The sequence below is a fragment of the Peromyscus eremicus genome, chromosome 20, assembly GCF_949786415.1.
Source record: "Peromyscus eremicus chromosome 20, PerEre_H2_v1, whole genome shotgun sequence".
Lineage (NCBI taxonomy): Eukaryota > Metazoa > Chordata > Mammalia > Rodentia > Cricetidae > Peromyscus > Peromyscus eremicus.
In genome coordinates, this window is record NC_081436.1 from 51,919,742 (window position 1) to 51,943,639 (window position 23,898).

At 34.4% G+C, this 23,898-nt stretch overlaps 1 protein-coding gene across 3 annotated transcripts in view; it reads left to right on the plus strand.

The window, feature by feature from the left end:
- The window catches only part of Csmd3 (CUB and Sushi multiple domains 3), a 1,140,535-nt gene that overhangs the window by 367,212 nt on the left and 749,425 nt on the right, over positions 1–23,898 (plus strand). For all 3 annotated transcript variants that reach the window (XM_059246844.1, XM_059246845.1, XM_059246847.1), the window contains exon 6: positions 19,494–19,606. In XM_059246844.1, coding sequence (XP_059102827.1) covers positions 19,494–19,606 — 113 coding nt within the window. The remainder of the gene's footprint in view (positions 1–19,493; positions 19,607–23,898) is intronic.

Here is a 23,898-nt window from a genome sequence, read left to right on the forward strand (position 1 = left end):
GTAGTGTTTACCACTAACATTACTTTATTACAACTTAAAGTCTTCAAATGAGTGTTTGCTTGGTAATTGGTCATTATTATTTTGAAGTGCCTTTGTATAGGAGCTAGGATGATGTCTGTGTTGTTAAAGTGCTTGTTGCACAAATATGAGGATATGATTTGGAGTACCTAGCATCTACCTAACTGCTAGGTTAGTGTCACAGACCAGCACTAACCCAGGTGCTTCAGAGGCAGAGACAAGGGATCCTTCTTCCATATTGTTTCACCAACCTTTTGAATTAATGAATGATAGCTTCAGTTGTTAAACTCTACCTCAACATATGTAGTAGACAGCGATCAAGTAAGACTCCAGAAATACAAGTGCATACAAGTACTCTTAAACCCACCAACCCATATGTCTACCCACACAAAATCATGCATATACACATTAATCCAAACAACACACCCATACACAAGCAAAAACAAAAACAGCAACAACAACAAAAGTCAGTGTAAACCCTTTATACATAAAGGAGAGTAGCAATTTAAAAGATTCAAAATCACAATAAAATTTAGGAATTTTCAAATAGAACTCTTTGAAAATAATTTCATTTAGTTTTTTAACATGACAAAAATCACTTTACTGTAGAAGAACTTTATTTTTAACACAATAAAAAATTTTGAAATGTATGCATTCTTGACAAATCAACCCTTTGGACGACAGACACATGTGATAGAAAAGATATGCCTAATTGGGAGTTAGGAGCTGAAAAGATAGTGATTTGTTGATGAAGGACCAACATTGTTCCACAGGAAGCTGTGATGAGAATGAAATGAATTTTGGAAAGGCCCTGCTGAGGGGAAACAACAGCATATCTTTCAACGTGGGACGTTAAAACAGCATTTCCTCAGCAAAACATCAGCTTCAGGAGAATTACGATATTTTCAGTACACTGTAGAAACCTAGGGTATTTTTCACTTTTAATGTCAAATCTTTTCTAAACTGTTGAAATTAATTTGGCAAACAACAAAACCACAATTTTGAAATGATCCCAAATTACACATCCCCTCCTCTCACTTCACTTTTCACAACCCAATGTTACATCACAGTTGCTAGATTTGGAAATTTTGTTAATTGCAGAATTTTTAACTGATGAAAAATGAGACAATTCCATCCCAAACCATACACTTCAAGTAACTAATACTAATAGATATATAAAAATATTTTCATTTATGTGTTTAGATGTATATGCTTAATTCCCTTAATTTATAACATATTTGTGAATGCATTTAAACAAGATTGATAAAAAATTTACATTCAGAATCTTAAAATCAATTTTCAGAAGAAACATTGGAATCTCAAATATTTTTTTTGCTTCTACAAGCTTGAGATAAATTTATAGAGATGTGCACATTTATAGTTTTAAAGCTTTATTTAATTTTCAGTTCTTCTCTTTAAAGCTTGATAAGAATATTCTGTCTTTGACATGCCTGAGTTTCACATCACTGAAATGGTGGGATAATTATTTCATGTCATTTTCTTATTTAATATGTGATAGTCTTTTTGTTTTAGACTGACTGAACTCTGCAGAAAAACTTATAAGTCAGATCAATAATCATACACAATTTATTTCTGTAGGTAACTGAATGTACAATGAATATAAATATATTTTCAACCTTTTTCTGAGTATCTTCTGATTGTTTTCTTTTACATCAGCTAAGTGTATTTATTTGTGAATAGGAAAGTTTTCTGATAATATCATTTTATACATTGATTTTATTTTATACAAAATGAAATCACCAAAATGTTGGATATTATGACATATTCTGCTACATGAGATCATTTGTCCCTTTCTGAATTATGCAAAGTATTATGTAATATGCATATGGAGCTACCTCTAAACTAACAAAGCCCTAAAAGAGTTTTGTGACTATAATTTCTATGGCTTATAAATAAGAGAATAGTGTTCTAAATTGCTTCTCTTAATTTTAGATATTCCTGGCTAAGCTCATTTTAAAATGTGTTGGTCTCAAAACTTGTTTATTAAAGAATCATTGTAAAAACGAAAATGTCAACCAAAAACAGGATTTGTGGAGTTACTTTAACTTATACTCTGTAATTTTTTTCCAAAATCTTCACATTTGTTGATCTGCTTTTTTTCATGTGTTCTGCTTTTGTGTTTCCTGTTATTAAAAAGGTAAATTAATGTCAATTAGTTCATCAGCCTTGTATAAGAGAGAATCTAGTTCTGTGTTGAGCAATGGATGAATTGTTACTGATAGCAATACGACAGACCTGAATATTAGAATCCTCACATATTTCTTTTTAGTGGGGCAAAGAAACATCAGCGTGCACTTTGGTAGTCAGAAGTACCTTGTATACAGACACTTGAACTCTTAGCTTGCTATTTTTAGAGTATATGATACTTTTGGAGAGTTCAGGCAAGTTCATAAATCAGAGAGGACAAAAATTGAGTTAAAGACTTCTAGATGTTAGTTGTTGCATATTCCCTTGTTGTAAGTAGATTATAATGTTTTTGGAAAAATAGTCTTACAGAGCTTAAAAATTATTAATTCTGCTTACTTAATCATCAAAGCTTAGTTTGATGAAAAAAATACAAACACTGGACAAGAAAGAAAGCCTCTCCAGGTCTATCAATGACACACCTCTTTCAGCTCTGCCTTCACATGCAAGCACTTCCCTGTGACACTCTGAGCTTTGGTTAGGTTATGTGTCCCAAATGCAAGAGAGACTGAAGGTAATTCTACACATTCCTGGTTCTGCGATTTTGAGCAGCCCAAATCCCTTAAGGTCCTTGTGAGTGAGCATCGCTCTTGCACCAATAAATCCAGGTGAGAAGTCAGAGGGTCTGAATATTTCTGCAGAAGCTACAGATTGCACCAGGAATAAGCCAATCAAAAGTAGTGGTCTATAAATTTGTACTCGGTGCTCTTTTGTAAAGTAAATTGACAGATGCGTCAACCAGAAGCCACATCATGTCTTTTATAGGTTCACTTGGGGTTGACACAGTCCTAGGGAAGTGAAAGAAGGGGTTGAGTTAGGAAGAGTTCAAGTACGTCATTTAGGAACCTTTTTTTTTTTTGTGTGTGTGTGTGTGGATAGACTCCTTAAGTTAACTTGATGGCAGCTCCTATGGAGGATTACAAGGTGACTCCATGAAGTCCTGTCCACACACTGGGTTTGGTTCTAAGGTTTGTAGAGTCTTTTCCTGTGGCTGTTGCCCTCTGTGGGAGGTGGACTTAGTTCCCATGAGCATAACTCCCCATGGCTCAGTGAGGATTAGCATCAGACAACTGAATCTGAACACATAAATGAAACAGAGGTTAAATTCTGAGAATGTTTTGTGGGAATGCTTTCAAATGATATCAATCAAGCAAAAGTTACCAGGGTCCAAAAATACCTTTCTTGGAATTACTTCAAGACGAAAATTAGTTTATTTATTAAATAGTGGATGCCAAATTCAGTCATTAAAGACAAGCAGAAGCGAGAATTATCATTTAAAACTTTTCAAGATGTTTGAGCTAACATCCAAAGAAAGGTCACGAAACCTATATTTTGCCTCCTGATGTATTTTCAGGACTTGCAGTGAGAAGGTGATATTAAAAATTTGTGCTCTTTACTCTACTGTACTTCTGTTTGAAAAAACATTCTCAGTGTTTCCTTCTGATAATTCATTTTAACATGAACAACAGCACAAAACAGTCATGATGTTTTATATTCCTAGAGGTATGTGTTCTCCAAATCACTTCAATTCCTCCTTCCGTACTATTGGTCAGTTCTTCACCATATAGTATGTGTTTTTAATACTGGTACATTGGTAATTGCCTTATTCAATATTAGAATCTGTTTATGTTGTTTGTCTGAACTTGATGATGATCAATGATTTCAGTTTCAATATTGTGGACTAGAATATAATTAAATGTCCATGGCACACACACACAAATCCACATATATGTTTGTATAAAAATTATTCAAGACTATGAAAGTACAGCAAAAGCTATGACAAGAAGAATTGAGCATCTATATTAGGATAACATAGCAACTGTTCACCCAAGTGACAGAGATGATTGATCTGATGTTCTAAGTGGTATTTTAAGCTTTTCATTTAACACAGATTTAGAATTTTCTAAATCTGTCTTCTGGGCTTAGTTTCTCAAGATTTAAGGAAGTGTAAGACATGTAGACAAACACTTATGTGATTGAGGACCTTGCTTACATTATAGAGGCAGTGCAGATTGAGATAAAACTCAGAAAAAAAAATAGTGTCACAGACAAGAGACATCTGAACTAATCTTTAGGATTAAGTAGCAATTTGTCAATCTATTCGGGCAAGAACAACACTTCAAATGGCAGAGAAGATAAAAAAGAGACAGAATAAGAAAAAAAATTACAAGTGTTAAGGAAAGAATAGACACATGAAAAGGAGTTAAAAGAAACATGGGATCCTACATCATATACCTCTCAACTAGAGGGAAGATATGCATGCATAACTGGGATGGAAAACGAAAGAACCATGAAGATCACTGGATTCATCCATCGGAAGTAACTATTTCCTCAATAGCATGAATAGCATTTAGAAAGTCATAGTGAACTAATACAAAATATGGAAACTATATGGTATTCTAAGGAGAGAATGGAAAAAATAGAAGTAGAAAATAAAGAGAGCCAGCATTGTTAAATAAAAATAATTTATAGTAGTTGGTAACACAACTGATTTATGCTTCAAAGTTAGGTGATATCAGTAAAACCAAATTTTAGGTTTAGAATCGAGCAAAATTCTCCTAAAAGATAATGAATCTAACCTTTCCTTTAGAAAGTCTCTTCTGTACTACAAGCTGAATTGGCAGTCTCACATTACTTAAAAAAACAAACTCACTAACAAAAAGGTAAATGTGTAAGACAATTAAGTGATCACCACCAGTGTAACAGCCACACTCTGACATCTCAAGGCCATGGTGAGTCATGTGGCAGAATTCCAACATTTCCTTTCCCAATTGCCGTCAACACAGCTGCCTTGCACTCTGTCACACGGAGGAATCCAAGGTTCCCACACACATATTCCACTGTTAAAGGAAAAGGTTTATCAAGTCCAAGGATCACTTCTTTTACAAGGTCTTTGAGGTGGGCTTCAGAGAGATTGACCTAGAAACAGAGCAAGTTCTCTATATCTTCATGTGTGGTTATTTTCCTGGTGAGTGCATTTAAAGCTATGCCTTTAAATGCTATGGATACACATTGTTCAGCTATGAGCCAGTATATAATTAATACCTCTACATTGACTCCTGAGTCCAACAACCCCAACAAATCGAAAGCTAAACTCTTGCTGTTCTTCTCAATAACCTCTTTCGGCACTTCTTCCAACCTAGTTAAGGGCTCTCAGTTCTTAGAACTAAAGTTTTTGGCTCTGATTCTTTCCCCGTTTACACATTCTGTTGGCTCTTGATAACACTTTAAAAAGAAAGCAACCTTTTCCTCTATCTTCCCTGCTATTAACACTATTCCCAATTATAGCAGAAAGAAACATGTAATTATTTAAATAACCTCTCTTTGTTCCTGACCTTGGAAACAACCCTACTTTACCCAATATCCCAGTTCAGATTTTGCTGGATGCAAATCAGAATGCTCTATTGCACATAATATAGCAGCATAACACTTAAGGGAGCATGTAATTACAATAACCATGCAATCTCCTTTTACATTCTGTCCAATTGTCTCTATAAATATCATCTCTAGCCATTGCTTTTCATGGTCATTGTATAACCAGTCCTTCTGGAAGCTGTTCACATACCACACTTCAGATAGCTGCATAGCTCACAACTTTACCTTCTTTAGTACTCATGACAATTGAAAGAGGTCTTTCAGGACAGTAAGATGACTAATAATAGCAACCATTGTACCATGTGGGTAACCAGAGTCTGTCGAATTGGACATCTAGGTTGTTTCCAAGTTCTGGATATTATGAATAATGATGCTATGAACATAGTTGAGCAAGTGTCCTTGTGATGTGGTTGGCATCTTTTGGCTACAAGCCTAAGAGTGATATTGCTGGGTCTTGAGGTTGGTTGATTCCAAATTTTTTGAGACACTGTCATACTGGTTTCCAGAGGGGCTGTACAAGATTGCATTCCCACCAGCAGTAGGGGAGTGTTCCCGTTCCTCCACATCCTCTCCAACATAAGCTGTCCTCAGTGTTTTTTTTTTTTATCTTAGCCATTTTTGACAGGTGTAAGATGGATATCTCAGAGTCATTTTGATTTGCATTTCCCTGATGACCAAGGATGTTGAGCAATTCCTCAAATGTCCCTTGGCCATCTGAGATTCTTCCATTGAGAGTTCTCTGTTTAGTTCTGTAGCCCATTTTCTAATTGGACTGTTAGGTATTTTGATGTCTAGTTTCCTGAGTTATTTATATATTTTGGAGATCAGCCCTCTGTCAGATATAGGGTTGGTGAAGATCTTTTCCCATTCTGTAGGCTGTCGTTTTGTCTTATTTTCCATGTGTTTTGCCTTACAGAAGCTTCTCAGTTTCAGAAGGTCCCATTTATTAATTGTTGTTCTCAGTGTCTGTGCTACTGGTGTTGTATTTAGGAAGTAGTCTCCTGTGCCAATGTGTTGAAGGCTTCTTCCCACTTTCTCTTCGATGAGGTTCAGTGTAACTGGTTCTATGTTGAGGTCTTTGGTCCATTTGGACATGAGTTTTGTGCATGGTGATAGATGTGGATCTATTTGCATTCTTCTACATGTAGACATCCAGTTATGCCAGCACCATTTGTTAAAGAGGCTTTCTTTTGTACATTGTATAATTTTGGCTTTTTTGTCAAAAATTAGGTGTTTATAGGTGTGTGGATTAATATCAAGGTCTTTGATTTGATTCCATTCATCAACTTGTCTGTTTCTTTACCAATACCAAGCTATTTTTATTATTATTGCTCTATATGAGAACTTGAAGTTAGGGATGGTGATGCCTCCAGAAGTTCCTTTATTGTATAGGATTGTTTTGGCTATCCTGGGGTTTTTGTTTTTACATATGAAGTTGAGTATTATTCTTTGAAGATCTGTGAAGAATTGCATTGAGATTTTGGTGGGGATTGCATTGAATCTGTAGACTGCTTTTAGAAAGATTGCCATTTTTAATATGTTGATTCTTCCTATCCAAGATCATGGGAGATCTTTCCATTTTACGATATTTTCTTCAATGTCTTTCTTCAAAGACTTAAGGTTCTTCTCATACAGGTCTTTCACTTGTTTGGTTAGAGTTACCCCAAGATATTTTATATTTTGTAGCCATTGTAAAGGGTGATGTTTCTCTAATTTCTTTCTCAGCCCATTTACCATTTGTATATAGGAAGGCTACTGACTTTTTTGAGTTTATCTTGTATCCTGCCACATTACTGAAGGTGTTTATCAGCTGTAGGAGTTCCCTTGCAGAATTTTTGGGATCACTTATGTATACTATCATATCATATCATCTGCAAATAGTGAAAGTTTGACTCCTTTCTTTCTGATTTGTATCCCCCTGATCTCCTTTTGTTGTCTTACTGCTATAGCTAGAACTTTGAGTACTATGTTGAATAGGTATGGAAAGAGTGGACATCTTCGTCTTGTTCCTGATTTTAGTGGAGTTGCTTTGAGTTTCTTACTATTTGGTTTAATGTTGGCTGTTGGCTTGCTGTATATTGCATTTATTATGTTTAGGTATTTTATTTGTATCCCTGATCTCTCCAAGACCTTTAGCATGAAAGAGTGTTGGATTTTGTTGAGGGCTTTTTCAGTATCTAGTGAGATGATCATGTGGTTTTTTCTTTCAATTTGTTTAGATGGTGGATTATATTGACAGATTTTTTTTTATGTTGAACCATCCCTGCATCTCTAGAATAAATCCTATTTGATCATGTTGGATGATGATATTTTGATATGTTCTTGGATTTGGTTTGATTTTGAGTATTATTGCATCAGTGTTCATGAGGGAGATTGGTCTGTAATTTTCTTTCCTATTTGCCTCTTTATGTGGTTTGTGTATCAGGGTAACTGTAGCTTCGTAAAAAGAGTTTGGCAATTTTCCTTCTGGTTTCATTGTTCAGAAACATTTCAAAAGTGTTGATATTAGCTCTTCTTTGAAGTTCTGTTAGAATTCTACACTGAAACCATCTGGCCCTGGCTTTTTCTTATTTGGGAGATTTTTGATGACTGCTTCTATTTCCTTAGGGGTTATAGGTCTATTTAAATTGTTTATCTAATTTGTTGTAATTTTGGTATGTCGTACCTATCCAGAAAACTGTCCATTTCTTTTAAATTTTCCAATTTGTGGATTATAGGTTTTTGAAGTATGACCTAATGATTTTCGGGACTTGCTCACTATCTGTTATTATGTCCCCCTTTTCATTTCTGATTTTGTTAATATGGATATTTTTCTCTCTGCTTTCTGGTTAGGATAAGGGTTTGTCTATCTTGTTAATTTTCTCAAAGAGCCAACTCTTTGTTTTATTGATTCTTTGTATTGTTCTCTTTGTTTCTATTTTATTGATTTTGGTCCTCAATTTGATTATTTCCTGTTGTCTACTCCTCCTAGGTGAGTTTGCTTCTTTTCGTTCTAGAGCTTTCAGATGTGCTGTTAAGTGATTAGTGTGGGATTTTCCACTTTCTTTATTTAAGCAGTTATTGATATGAACTTTTCCTCTTAGAACTGCTTTCATATTGTCCTATAGGTGTTGGTATGTTGTGCATTCATTTTCGTTGAATTCCAAGAAGTCTTATTTTCTTTCTTCATTTCTTCTTTGACTCAGGGATGATTCAGTTGAGCATTGTTCATTTTCCATGAGATTGTAGGCTTTCCACAATTTGTGTTGTTGTTGAATTCTAACTTTAAGCCATTGTGACCCAATAAGATACAAGGAGTTATTCCATTTTTTTAAATTTGTTGAGATTTGTTTTGTTACCGAGTATGTAGTCAGTTTTGGTGATGGTTCCTTGAGGTGCTGAGAAGAATTATATCCTTTTGTGCTTGGATGAAATGTTCTATAGATGTCTGTTAGGTCCATTAGAGTCATAACATGGTTAATTTCCTTATTTCTATGTTAATTTTCTGCCTGACAGACCTATCCAGTGGTAATAGAGGGGTGTTGAAGTCTCCTACTATTAGTATGTGGGCTTTGATGTGTGATTTAAGCTTTAGGAATGTTTCTTTTACAAATGTAGGTTCCTTTTCCATGTTTTTTGATTAATTTCAGTTTGAAGTCTATTTTGTTAGATATTAGGATAGCTACACCAGCTTGTTTCATAGGTCCATTTGATTCGAAAATCTTTTCCTAACCCTCTACTCTGAGGTAATTTCTGTCTTTGAGGTTGGGGTGTGTTTCTTGTATGCAGCAGATAGATCCTGTTTTCCTATCCATTCTGTTAGCCTGTGTCTTTTTATAGGCAAAGTGAGTACATTGATATTGAGATATATTAATGACTAGTGATTATTAACTCTTGTTATTTTTGGTTTTATTGGTGGTAGTAGTATTATGTTTGTGTGTGTGTGTGTGTGTGTGTGTGTGTGTGTGTGTGTGTGTGTGTTTTCCTTCTTTGGAATTTGTTGATGTGATGCTATCTATTGCCTTTGTTTTGGTGGTTGCAGCTAACTTCCTTGGGTTGAAGTTTTCCTTCTAGTACTTTCTGTATGGCTGGATTTGTGGATATGTAGTGTTTAAATCTGGTTTTGCATGGAATATCTTGATTTTTCCATCTATGGTGATTGAAAGCTTTGTTGGGTATGGTAGTCTTGGCTGGCATATGTGGTCTTTTAGTATCTGCAGAATATCTGTCCAGGACTTTCTGTCTTTCAGATTTTCCATTGAGAATTCGAGTGTAATTCTGATAGGTCTGCCTTTATATGTTACTTGACCTTTTTCCTTTGCTGCTCTTAATATTTTTTCTTTATTCTGTATGTTTAGTGTTTCGACTATTATGTGGCAAGGGGACTTTTTTTTTTATGGTCTAGTCTATTTGGTGTTTGTAAGTTTCTTGTACCTTCATAGTCATGTCTTTTTTTGGGAAAGTTTTCTTCTTTGATTTTGTTGAATATATTTTCTGTGCCTTTGAGCTATAATTCTCCTTCTTCTATCCCGGTTATTCTTAGGTTTGGTCTTTTCATGGTGTCCCAAATTTCCTGGATATTTTGTGTTAAAAATTTGCTAAATTTAACATTTTCTTTGACCAATGAATCTATTTCCTCTATCATATCCTTAATGCCTAGGATTCTCTCTTCCATTTCTTGTATTTATTTATTATACTTGCCTCTGTATTTCCTGCTTTTTTTACTCAGATTTTCTTTTGCCTGAATTTCTTCAGTTTGTGTTTTCCTCATTGCCTTCATTTCCATTTTCTGGTTCCTTCACCTGTTTGATTGTTTTTTTTTTTTCTTCAGATTCTTGGTGTTCTTTAAGGGATTTCTTGATTTCCTCCAATTTTTTTATTTGTCTTTTCCTCCATTTCTTTAAGAGAAGTTTTCATTTCCTCTTTTAGGGCCTCTATCATCATCATAAAGTTATTTTTAAGGTTGTTTTCTTCTGGATCATCTGCTTTGGGATGTTCAGGTCTTGCTGTTGTAAGATCACTAGGTTCTGGTGGTGCATTGTTGCTCTTTATGTTGTGCAAAGTATTCTTACACTGCTGTCTACCCACTTCCTTCTTTAATCCATACAGGGTACAGGTGGAGCTCTGGGTTGCTCTTCTTCTGATTGGTGCAGTGGGGCCTGTGGCTCCTGTGATTTCTCTTCTTCCCAGTCAGGGCAGGAGGTGCAGGATCAGGGCCTTACTTCTTCCCACTCAGTTCCCTATATGACTTCAGTGGTGGCTAGTGCTGCAGGAGATGATTGACTAGAGGGCAGGAAAGGAAGCTGCTGATCAGTTTCTGGGCTGCAATGGCTGGGGACGAGGGGCATGGAATGTGCCTCTGGGGCCTAAGAGCTAGAGAACTAGACTATCCAATCTGGGGATGAGGACCTTAACTCTTCCCAATTGGTGCAGGGGGGCTGTATGGCTATGGTGGTCACAGGTGGTGCAGGGGATGGTTCTCTTCTAGATGTTTTAATATTCTCTTCTACTCTTCTATCTTAAAGTCCGCGATTCATTTTTTTTTTTTTTTTTTTTTTTTTTTGGTTTTTTCGAGACAGGGTTTCTCTGTGTAGCTTTGCTCCTTTCCTGGAACTCGCTTTGGAGACCAGGCTGGCCTCGAACTCACAGAGATCCACCTGCCTCTGCCTCCCAAGTGCTGGGATTAAAGGCGTGCACCACCACCGCCCGGCCCGCGATTCATTTTTAGTTAATTCTTGTGTAAGTATGTAGCATGTGTTGAGAAATCTACATTTGTTTCTTTCATCCATTGCTGTATATCCTTGTCCTAGTGCTGTTTAGTTTGAAGACGTCACCTTTTTTTTTTTTTTTTTTTTTTTTTTCACTGAATTAATTTGAGCATTGGGTTGAAAACCATTGATGTTTGTATGGACATGTCTGGAGACCTATTCTTTTGCTTTTACTCTGAGAGCATCAGTGCACCAAAACAATATTGTCCTTGTGACTATAGACTGATAATATAAAAACAACTGATATTTCCACATCAAACTTCAGGTATGTATGTAAATTTACATAAAATGTTGTCTGTCAGCCCTTATAAGCATTATGTTGAAAATACAGATCCCTTGGAGAAAACTGGCATTTTAGCACGAGTCTTTCTGTAAACAGACATGAATATGCTCATATGCTTGCTAGGTTATCAGCAATTTCATACTTAGTTCCCTGAAATCTGGAGCACACAAAAATATTTACATGTGTTTCAATATAATAGATTTTTAAAAAATCCATTTGATGACACTTTCAAACATGATACCTTATTAAAATTTTCAATTGTCCCCTGGCTGGTGTGTAGAACTGTGATTGGTAGCTATATATTCAGATCTTGATTAATTCAATTACAAGTTGTCCTTGAAGTATACAGCTTCCCAGAGCTTTTCTAATTGGTGGATTTGCCTTCTGTGGATACAGACACTTCTATTCCTTCTTTTAAAATCACTATCCCTGTATTTATTTTTTTCTGGCTTTCGTGCACTAACAAGATCTTCCAACTCAGTATTGAATAAGTCTCTTGAGGGTTTACATATTTGATTTTTGTCCTGTGGAATTAAGGAGAATTCAGACTGTACCATTCCCTCAGATGCCCTTTATCAGGTTAAGTGAATGTCTTTCTCTTACCACTTTGCTGACTCTAAGTTCTGTAGATAGAAACTTTTCTCAAGTACTTTTAAAACTATATTGCAATCATTATATGGTTTTACTTTCTACAGTTGTTTGCAATATTAAATATGTTAATTTCTTATTGAAAATAAGTTTTTCATACAATATATTCTGTTAATGATTTCCCCTTCCCCAACTCTTCCCAGATCCTCCTACTACCTCAGCCACTCAAATCCATACACTTTCTTGCTCTCTCTCTCATCAGGAAACAAGTAGGAATTTTAAAAATAAATGCCCAGAAAAAGCATTATGAGATATAAATTCCTCCAAAAACACCACTGTGTTTACTTTGTTTTAGCCATTTACTGGGAACTACTCTTAAGTATGGTTTGTATATCCATTGAGAGCCTCTTGAAATAAACAACTTCAGGTTAGGGATAGGGGCTTATGTCAACTTCCTATTTCAGGGCTGGTATCCCACTTGCCTTAGACTTGTGCAGGCCCTGTACATGCTGCCACATTTTCTGTAAGTTCATGTGTGTGTTGGTCCTGCTGTGTTAAGAGGATCTTTTTTTTTTTCTTGGTATCCTCGATTCTCCCTGGCTCTTATAATCTTTCAGATTTCTTTTCTGAAGCGCTCCCTGAATAATGAAGGGAAGGCTTTGAGGGAAAAATCCCAGTAAGGTAGAGAGTCCCAAGGTCTCTCACCCACTGTATATTGTCCAGTAGTGGATCTCTGTATTTATTCTCATCTACTGAAGAAGAAAGTTTCTGTGATGATGGCTGAGGAGGACACTGATCAATAAGTATAGCAGAATATAGTTAAGAGTCATTTTATTGCTGTGTCCCTTTATCAGAACAGTAGTACTTGGTTGTCCCCTAGGTCTCTGGCTTATCTAGTCTCATGTTCTAGGCAACCAAAGAGTTATAGGGCATGAGTTCTATTTCATGAAGTAGGCCTCAAATTCAATCAGATAGTAATTGATTACTCCATTAAATTTTGTAACACGATTTCACCAACATATCTTGTAAAGAGGTGACCATTGTAGATCAAAGCTTCTGTAGCTGAGTTGATGTTTACCCTTCTCCTCTGGCAGCATACAGAGAATCTTCCAACTCTATAACAGTAGTCAATAGTACTCAAGACTCTTGGTAGGCATCAGCTTAATGAGTTGTGTAGGTGTTGTCTTCAGCAGAAAAGCCTTACCACCAGTTTCTCGAAAGCAACCAATAGCTTTGATAATAGCCTGCATTGTTTGGAGGTTTCCATAGGACCCCTCTGGGCAACAACTAAATTAAATGTAACTGATTTCTGACACTGGAGGTTTCATTTGTTGGTGAGAGTTGGTAGCTGAGACTTTGTTTCCTCCATTATTTGATGATACCATTTAGATATTAGGTTTTCATACAATGCCTCAAACGTCCTTTAATTTAATTGTCTCTCCTCATATTTCCTCCCTTTCCATCCTTATGCCCTCTAATGCTCCATTGTTGATCCACATGTTCTAATCCTCCATCTCCAGTCTATCCATATAATCTATACTATTTCCCCTTCCTAGAGAGATCCTTCCTTTCCCCCAGTCCCTTAATTTATACCTATTCTCTGTGATTATGTGGATTGTAGTCTGCTTTTGGACAACTTAAAAACTTAATAGCTAACATCCATATGTAAGTGAATATATATGATAGTTGCCTTTTTAGATTTCAGTTACCTAACTCAGGATGATGTTTTCCTAGCTCCATTCATTTTATGTTGTCTGCACCTCTCACTCTACTTGAGTATGATGTACATGATAAATGTATACAGATAAAATAAATTGCTTGCACCTTGCAAAGTATATATGGAATGCTGTGTTTTTCAGGGTTCTCTAGAATACCAGAATTTATAGAATGAATATATATGTGGGATTTATTCTATACAATTAATTTATTATATAGAAATACATATATATGTATATATGTAGAATTTATTAGAGTATCTTACATGATATGGTCTATATCATCTAACCATGGTTGTCTCCTGCCAGAAAGTCTAAGAATTCAATAGCTGTTGAATCCACAGTGTTTGATATCTCTGATACTCTTCAGTATATTCTAGAGTCTAGAAGTGGGCACTAATACCAATGAAGAGAAGACTTTCCCAGTATTAGTGAGGTCAAGTAGGCAAAGAATAACTGCTTCCTTCTTCCACATCCCTTATATAGGCTGTCAACAGAAAGTGTGGCCCAGATATAAGATGGGTCTTCCCAGGTCAAATGATCCAATCAAGAAAAATATGCAAGTGTACCCAGATGCTTGGGTCCCAGATGATTTCATATGTTGTCAAGTTGAAAAACAAGAAGAGCAATCACAGGTGCACATACATCCATGTGTATTTTTTTCAAAGTGTATATTTGTGTGTAGTCATTTGGATCTATGATGGCCTTGCCTAGTTACATTATTGGAATACAACTCAGCTTGTGAAGTTGTCTCATAATTTCTTTTTCTTCCATTTTCTTCAAGAAATTATTTAAAGTTTCCATTTTTCTTCTTTTTGTAATTTCCAGATTACAGACCTTATAAATAATTAACTAGCTTTGTATTTAAGTATTTGAGTCTTGTGATTAGTATTTTCAATATTAATGTATAATATTCAGGAGTGATTTTTATGCTTATCTTGCGTCCTGAAAGCTTTTGTGCTGATTTCGGTTTTAGTACCAGGGTCATACTAACCTCATAAGAGCTCAATTGTGTGATGTTTTCAATTTTCATCTGTTTAGAAGAGTTAGGAGGACAAGAATAAGTAAAAGAGGGCTTTACTAGCAAGCATAATGCCCTGGAGTGGGTCAGTTCTGGCAATGACAGGACAAAAAGGAAAAAAAAAGAAAGGAAGGCAAGGAGGGAGGGAGGGACAGCAAAAATAAAAATCTATTTCTGCAGATGCTTGTTGATGGGCTTTTAATTATAATTTCATTTTCATGGTTATAATAACATTAAACATTCATACCATTCATACATTCTGATAGTTAAATATGTCCATAGTAACAGTTGCCTTTTTTTTTTTTTTTTGCTGTGGAGATAAAGTTATATGTCTGTGACAAATTAAAGAAAGAAGAGTTTATTTGTGCTCATAGTTCCAGAGGGATAGAGTCCATCAAGGTGAGGAGGCAAGGCAGCAGGCAGGCATGAATCCCATAGCAAGAAGCTGAGAACTTACATCCTTACCTGAAAGCATGAAGCAGAGAAAATGAAACAGGAGTAGAGGGAAGCTTTAAGTGCTCAAAGGCTGCTGCCAGTGACATACTTACTCTAGCAAGGACATAAAACTCTTCCCAAGGAGAGCCACTTACCAGGGAACCATATTCAAATACAAGAACCTAAAGTGGCCATTTCCCTTTTAAACTACTACCCCCACATTATGTATAAAACATTAGCAACTATAATTGCTGGTACTCTTTTTGTACCAGTACCATACTTCTTTTCTTCTATGGAATATGGCTCTGTAGTTTAGGATGGAGTGTTGTCAGACCTCCAAGAGTGCTCTTTCTGGCTCACTGTGAAAGGAATTGCAGCGAAAGTGGGAGGATCTGAGTTCAAATCCCCAGAAACATATAAATAAAGGCACAATAATTTATGTCTTTAAAAATAGTGCTTGTAAGTCAAATTAGGAGGCAAGGTTAGGAGAATCCCCAGTATCTTAAGGTATGCAAGAGTGAACAACAAAAAGAGGCCCTGATTCAAACAAGATTGAAGGGAAGGACGTACATCATAATTTTTCTTTTGACCTTCACATATAGGTATGTTCACACACAAGCATGTGCACACACACACACACACACACACACACACACACACACACACTTCTCTTCCTTCCTGCACTCCCCTATACACTCAAAGAGAACTCAACTAAATGTCATCTGCGCTTGACAAATACAAAGTAGATTTGGTTCTCAATTTTAAATTAAAGTACAGATGCTCTAACCAAATGAAAATAATGAGACAAGAGTTAAAGAATGATCATGGATGACTGTCCATGAGAATGACTGGTAAGTGAGAAATCACTGTGTAGAAACAGGTGGATTACATACTACAGAGATGTCATTAACAAAGGAAAGAAAGAGGCAAAGCAAAAAAAAAAACAACAACAAAGACCTTGAGTAAAACCCTTCCTTTCCTTTATTCATATATATTATTGACACACAGATTTTGAATAATTTTAATTATATCAGTATTCTTAGCTTCTTAATCTTCATATTAAAACCATATGGCCTATATGGCATTTAGCCTAGTCAATTTTGATTGTACAATGTATTGCCTTTTAATATGCAGAGTTGATCCCCTAAAACTGAAACATTTAAGCATGGAAAATTTTATTTTGTATATTAATTTCAGAGGATACAGTTGCTCATCACAGGGAAGGCAAGGTGGAGATGTGAAATGCAAATCATAGCCAGCCAGGAAGAAGAAAGTAAAGGATGCTGGGTTTCTGTGTGCCTGTTCCTTTGCGCCTGTATCACCCATGTGCCTCCAGCCTATGGGATCATGCTACCCACATTCACAGGACTCTTTCTCATTAGTCAGTTAGTTCTATGTGCAGTCACCGCTATCAAACATATTGAGATTTATACCTCAATTTTCTATGTTATTCTGAATTCATTCAACTAAACAATGAATATTACCTATCACACCCAGCCAGTCCATACATCTGTCACAGAAAATGCAAGCTGTTCAATCAGGCTACCTGTACCATGCTCATGAATCTTGCTCATAACTTGCATAGGATTCTCAAGAATTATTCCATTCATGAATTAAGTGGCTAATTCTTTTTATTTTCCCAAATAGAAATGTAAAGAACAAAATTATAAGATTGGTCACTTTTCTGTTTTGATCATATTAAACACAGTGGCAATTCTTAAGACTATATAATGAACTCTTTTCTAGATATGAATGGAAAAAGTATTAATGGTTTGTAGAAGGGTTCTGTAATACATATTCTACTGCACGACATTTATTATGCTTACATAGCACAGATATACAAAGGTGACTTATATAAGTTTGAGATCAAATTCTGAGATTAAACAAAAATAACTATAAGACAAGTATATGGTCACATAAGAGCATTGTAAAAGTCCTAGAACGGAAATAGCATTCCAGATGGGTTTCAAATAAAGTAAAATTTGAAAATATTTGATAATGGTGTAAAATTGGAATTTAAATGTGTTGTTGAATGAGAACAAATAAATATGTACTTAAAATTAAGTTTTGTGTCCTAATAACTTCCATTTATTAATTTTCTTGATAATTAAATCCAACATCTCAATACTACAAATTAATTAATGTACTTAATAGTATGGGTTTAACATGCTGCAAGAAAATCTATAATAGTGGGAGAAATGGAAAATTTACTACTACCTAAAGTAAGAAACAAGGCAAGAAACTGCACAAGGTGCTCTCTGAGGACATAGAAGGAGATTAAGCATCTGGTTTAACCTTTGTTCTTCAAAGCTGGCTTGTCTGACAATGATTAAGAGTAAGTAAATAAAGCTGAATTATATTTATTTCAGTCCTAGAAAGAAGTACATTAAAGTGTCCTAAGATAAATGAATGAATCAGAGGAGTGCACATTGTGGCTTAACAAGGGACAATTAATTTAACAAGGTCATGTGGAAGAGAATATGCCTGGAGAAAGCGTCTCATCTCAGGGCCAGAGAAGGAAGGATGTCAAAACATGTAAAGGAACAAGAGAGAAAGAATGGGAGAGAGAGACAAGTAGGAAAGTGAGAGAGCTGAGGCAACAGATAGGTTTCAGAGTCGTGGAGAACATGAATAAGTATCTGTTTCATAGTAACTGTATCTATGACTACTGAAGATGAGGAAATACAGATAGGTCAGTACATTTGATTTTATAGAATTATAAATTATTCTTTAAAAATTCAGTTAACTTAACATTTTAAGTGTTCTATATGTATGCTTATGCTATGTTTACATCATTTTCTTTCTTCCTCCCCTGCCAACAATGCCTTCTGTGCACTTCCAATCATCACCTTTTTTTCTTTATTTATACATATAGATATAGATAACATATATACATATGTTATATATATACATATATATGCACACCTGTAAAATGTTGTCTATTTCATGTTTCCTGTAGGTATATGATTTTAAGGCTGACCAGTTGGTATTAGATAATGAACCACATCATTCATTCCGGGTAAAGGGACATCTCTCAGTAGTCATTAATTTGTAGGAGATATTTATCTAGGCATGGGGCCTGTGGTGTTTGCCTGCACCATGCTGCCATGTCAACTGGTATTGTTATTGTTCAGATCTTGGTTAGACAGCAATTTGTTGAGTGTGCTGGTTATTTTCCTACAACTGGATAAAAATCTAGACGTATCTGATAAGAGGGAACCTTAACTGAGGATACGCCTTCATGAGATCGGTGTACAAGCAAGTCTTTGGGCTATTGTCTTGATTAGTGATTGATGTGGGAAGGCCCAGGTCACTGTAGGTGGTACTATTCCTAGGTGGATGGTTCTGGTTTGTATAAGAAAACAGGCCGGGCAAGGCATGAAGCGCAAGGTGGTAAGCAGGACTCCTCAATGGTTTCTTTTTCATATTCTCCCATCAGGTTCTTGCTTTGAGCTCTTTCCCTGAATTTATGATAGACTGTGTGTGGGCGATATAAGTGGGAATATACCCTATCCTCCCAAAGTTGCTTCAGGTCATGATGTCTTATCACAGTATTATAACTCCAACTATTGCTTTGAAATTTCATGGGTACAGTAATATATAGAAGATACAATCTCACAATAGACTTCCTTATGCTCTGGTGTTTGCAATCTTTCCAATCCTCTAGAGAAAGAATCCTTTAGCCTTAGGATTAGGGGTTGTTTTTTGGGTTTATTGACTAGGATGGACATTTGATAGTCAGTTGTTCTTTGCACAGAAATGTCATGAGTATCACCATCAACTAAATGCTTAGTATCTTTGTTATTATCCATGTGATAAATCTATTATCAGTGTAAACTAGTGCGATAATGTTGTGAATTTTACAGTAGATTTCAGTAATACATGCAACCTGGTCAAAACAGAATGATTGATATTATACTATTATATTTATTATAAATGATTTTTATAATACATAAATATTTTGCATTTCCTTAAAAAGTTGGCAGGATAAAGTCATTATTTTCTATATTTCATGCAGGAAGATACTTTTTGGTCCCAAGTCAGTAAGAATGTTTACTGCCGAAAAAGCTTTTTAAATTTTTATGTTGTTGTCTTTCATAATTCAGGTTGTCTGGAATGAATATACCACCACCAATTATCAGCAACAAAAACTGGCTCAGACTGCATTTTGTTACAGACAGCAATCACCGCTACCGTGGATTTAGTGCTCCCTACCAAGGTATGTTTAATGACCACCTCTGCCTCCCTTGATGTATAAAATGATTTTGTTATGCGCAACTACATTGTGTGGTCTGAGAAAAGTGTCCTTAGCTTTTATGAAGAGTGATTTAAATCAGAAAAGAATGTCATTCTTTCTAAGAAAATAATGCAATCATAACTAAATTACATATTAAAGCTCATAGATTTTTATAGCACAATAACCAAAGTGAAAAGTGTTCCGACTTCTAGAATGTATTTTGCAGAAGATACAGTATTTGGATTTAATGAATTGCTTCAGCAGAAAGCATGCTACAGGATCTTGCAGAAAACCTCTTGTTGGGAATGGGTTCTTTATCACCTTAAATCCATTTTCATACCTAGTTTGTCTGTTATTGCAAGTATAATTAACCTTAATAGAATTATTATCTACCGATTTTATTAACAAGCATAATTTTGAAAGAGTAGGCTATAATTTTTGATGTGTTACCCTGGAAAACTCATTGGGACAAATTTAGCAGGAAGATAAAACACTAATAACAATGTAGCTTCTACAATGCTAAGTGATATTGTGTGTTCCTAGTGGACACATTGTCAGATTCCACATATAGTAAGTAAGTTATTTTACTATCCCCAGTGTATCAGCCACTGCTCAAGCCTTAGGGAACATTGCCATGGTTACATATTCCATTAAATCTTTTTTTTTCTTACTTTTAGTCTTTTAAATATTTCTTCTGGTATTCTTTGATATTAAGCATTTTGTAAATTTGATATGCTGACTCTAGGTAGCTTACACTCATTAATTGAAATAGTACCAGAACATATGTTGTCTTTTGCACATCAAATTTCAGCAATGAATATTTTGAAGGCAAAGAACTTCTACACATGTTTTGGATCAATGAGGTTTCTCTCAATAACAACAACTTAGTATTAGTTGTATCTTGATTTTTATAGTAGAGTATTAGATATTGCTATAATAAAATTCCTAAGTAGAATAACTTAAATAGTTTTATAGAATATTCCCTAAAGAAATTCTTCAATAACATATCTTTATATGTCAATAAGTAAATGGAGTTTGAGTGTAAATATGCTCTAAAACTATATAATTTGCCAATTATTTCCTATAACAGAAAAATATTACTCATTACAAATTATTATAGGTTAAAGAAAAATATACACAGAAAATTTTACTTTAATAGCTTTTATTAATACAGATGTCTATTCATGGTAATTTGAACTTACCAATTTAAACTAATGTTTCTTTTAACATTTGAGTGGAAGATTTTATCTGTTTTCCTGATCAACTTGTACCTTTTAAAAAGTGCATTTCAGAAGGCAGAGGACTTTAAAAAAAAAAAAAGAAAGAAAGATTTATTGTGGACCCTTCAATTACTAGCTTCACCTCTCTACTATTCTTTAGTGACCCGACTTTAGGGTTAGGATTCTTCTTCATAGTAAATTGAGACATGTAGCATGGCAGGAATAAAAAAAAAGCCTCTAACTTTTGTGGTTGATTATCTTCTTATATTAGACTCAGCAGTCTTTTGGTTGGATGCCTTCTATTTAACCAATAGAAGTAGTAGTTATCATTTTATTTAAATTTGAAAACGTGAGGAAAATCAAGTCTATCTTAAATAAAATGGCACCTTATTTTTAGTATAACATAATTTTATAAAACTGTATTATCAAATTGGGTTTTTATTTTTTTGAATTATGAAGAAATGGGACAAACTGCCAGTATATTTGTATCTTTGCCTACTTTCAATGTTCTGCCTTTATTCTTAAATTACCTTCAAATCGTATTTTAAAGATTTAGTTTAATTTCTTCATTATTGACTGTCTTGTTATGACACTGAAAATGATGCATAAATAAATTGATAAAAATAGAAAAGGAAGTATTTTGTGGAGTTTAATTTACTTCTATTAGCAGAAATACAAGAATCAAAAGGTAGGGTGATTTTAGTGTAGTATACTCGAGCACACACACATACACACACAAACAGAAACACACACACACACACACTAGTGGAAATGAAAAATAAGGTGGCTTAAGAATGTAGAATTATGATATTACAATAATATATAATGCAAATGTTTTAGTATTGGATTGCTTTCAATTTAATATTTCTAATGTCGTTTCTAATTGGTTTTAAACATAGATTCTGTTGGAAGAGTAATTTCCCAAATCATAAGCAAATGAGCAACTCTGTATTTCATAAACAACTTCAAATGCTAATTTTTAAAGCATTAATCTGTCAGGCAGCAACAACATATCCTTGCACTCCAGAATGATCAGAGTTCTTATGCTGTACTGTATTAATCTTGTATTACTAGTATCTAGCATAAGACAAATTTATAGAGAATTTTTGAGAAATCTACTTTGTGAAAATAAAATCTAATTTCCTATAAATCTAAGACCTAATGTTTCCAATAATATTGATGAATGCATAATTTGAACTCAGTGTCTTAACAGAACTCTGGATTTCCCAAAACAGAGTATTTTACAACCAACCTTTGTTTGGTTGGTTTGATTAATCTGTGTTCTTTATTAAATACCAAGTAAATTAACTTCAAACTATTAAAAAGTTAACTGTAGTTCATTAGCTACTTTAAAATTTTTCCCCCAGTTAATGGAGCACACTACAGTGTGCTTTCCCAAACAGAGCTTCCCTTAACTTGTTTTATAAACTACCTGCACTCTTTTTTTTTTTTTTTTATTAAACAAAGGATAGATCTTTTAAACAGGGTTAAACAGAGACTGGTCATTCAATGCTAGCACATATACAGTGGCTGGTGATACAAAGCAAGTATTTATTCTTCTGTTCGACTAAATGTACTAAGAAAAGTTGTGATTTAAATAGAGTCCTTCTTATATGTAAACTCTTTCCCTTGAGGTCCTATGCTGAACTTGTTAACTCCTGTCTAATATAAAGGATCTCCTTTCCCCAAATTAATCACACTAGAAGCATTCTATGATAAGACTTTTTGTTATCTCCTCTGTGACCATTTCAATATCACTTTTATTTCATTGCATTTGTCTTTTATCTTTAAAATTAATCAACATTCCAATCTCATTGGACATTGAATGACATCACTCTCAAATTGTGATAGTTCTTACACAAATATTACATTTGCATCATAAATTGTGATATTTGGAAGCTTTCTTATTTGTAGGCAGCTTCATCTGATTGGTACTTGATATTCAGCATAAATTTAAATTTTTATTTCCTTTTTCATACATGCATGATCATGCTTTAATAGATGTGGATTTTCAGAAATGATCAATTGATTAATAGAGAAAATTTGCCACAGCATAATGTTTACTTAAAATTTGTATGTTATTGTTATATATAAGGCTTTATTAATTGAATATAAATTACCATTACATTACATTTTTAAAGTTATTCAGCATCCTGCCTTTTTAGCTCCTAATGTAAAATTATAGATCTTATGAATGCCGATACTAATATAACTATCATAGACATATAAGCAGCTTCAGCATTTAATCAATTCTATGGATCCCTGTATATTCTTTCAAGCCTATTTATTCCCTGATATTACTATGTATTATTCATCTTGTGTAGGAAAATACTCTACAGGCAATTTTTTTAAAGCTACACAATCTACTAATACTCATAAATTATTTTTAAAAATTGTTAAGAGTTTTTCATATTTCACAATCAGCTAGGTATTACTGCACATATTTCTTACAGGCAATATCTATTAATTGGATGGACTTTGTAACTGCAAGGAAACTACGCTTCCATAAACCTTAATTATACCACCACATTTTGAATGTTGATTGTTTAACTGAAAAACCTGAACTACATTAAACCCTGATACAAAACAAAAATAACTTTGGAATATTCAACACATATGGTATATTTGAAATGATTTTGATGTAAATGTACTTACACAGTACAAAAAAAAAAAAAAACCAAAAAACCAAGATTAGTTGGAAACTGTGCCCTATTAGGGAAATGAACTGGGGGCCCAAAGATGAGGATTTTGTCAATCAGTTCTCAGTATCTAAAATATATAACTTGTTTGGTATTTGAGATTTATGATACTAATTCTCTGTATACCTTTTATTCTTACTTATTTAATTATTTTGTAATGAGTGGGTCTTCTTGTGTAGGCAAAACTACACAGGCAACTCAATCGCTGTTTTGTGAATTGTGTTAGCCTGGGCCTCTACATGAGTGACGCAATCACAATAGCCAAGCACACTTTTTCTATGCAAATACATTTTTTTTTTAATTTATTGGAGTAAAAAAATAAGTAAATCATATATTAAGTAAAAAGGTTTTGGTA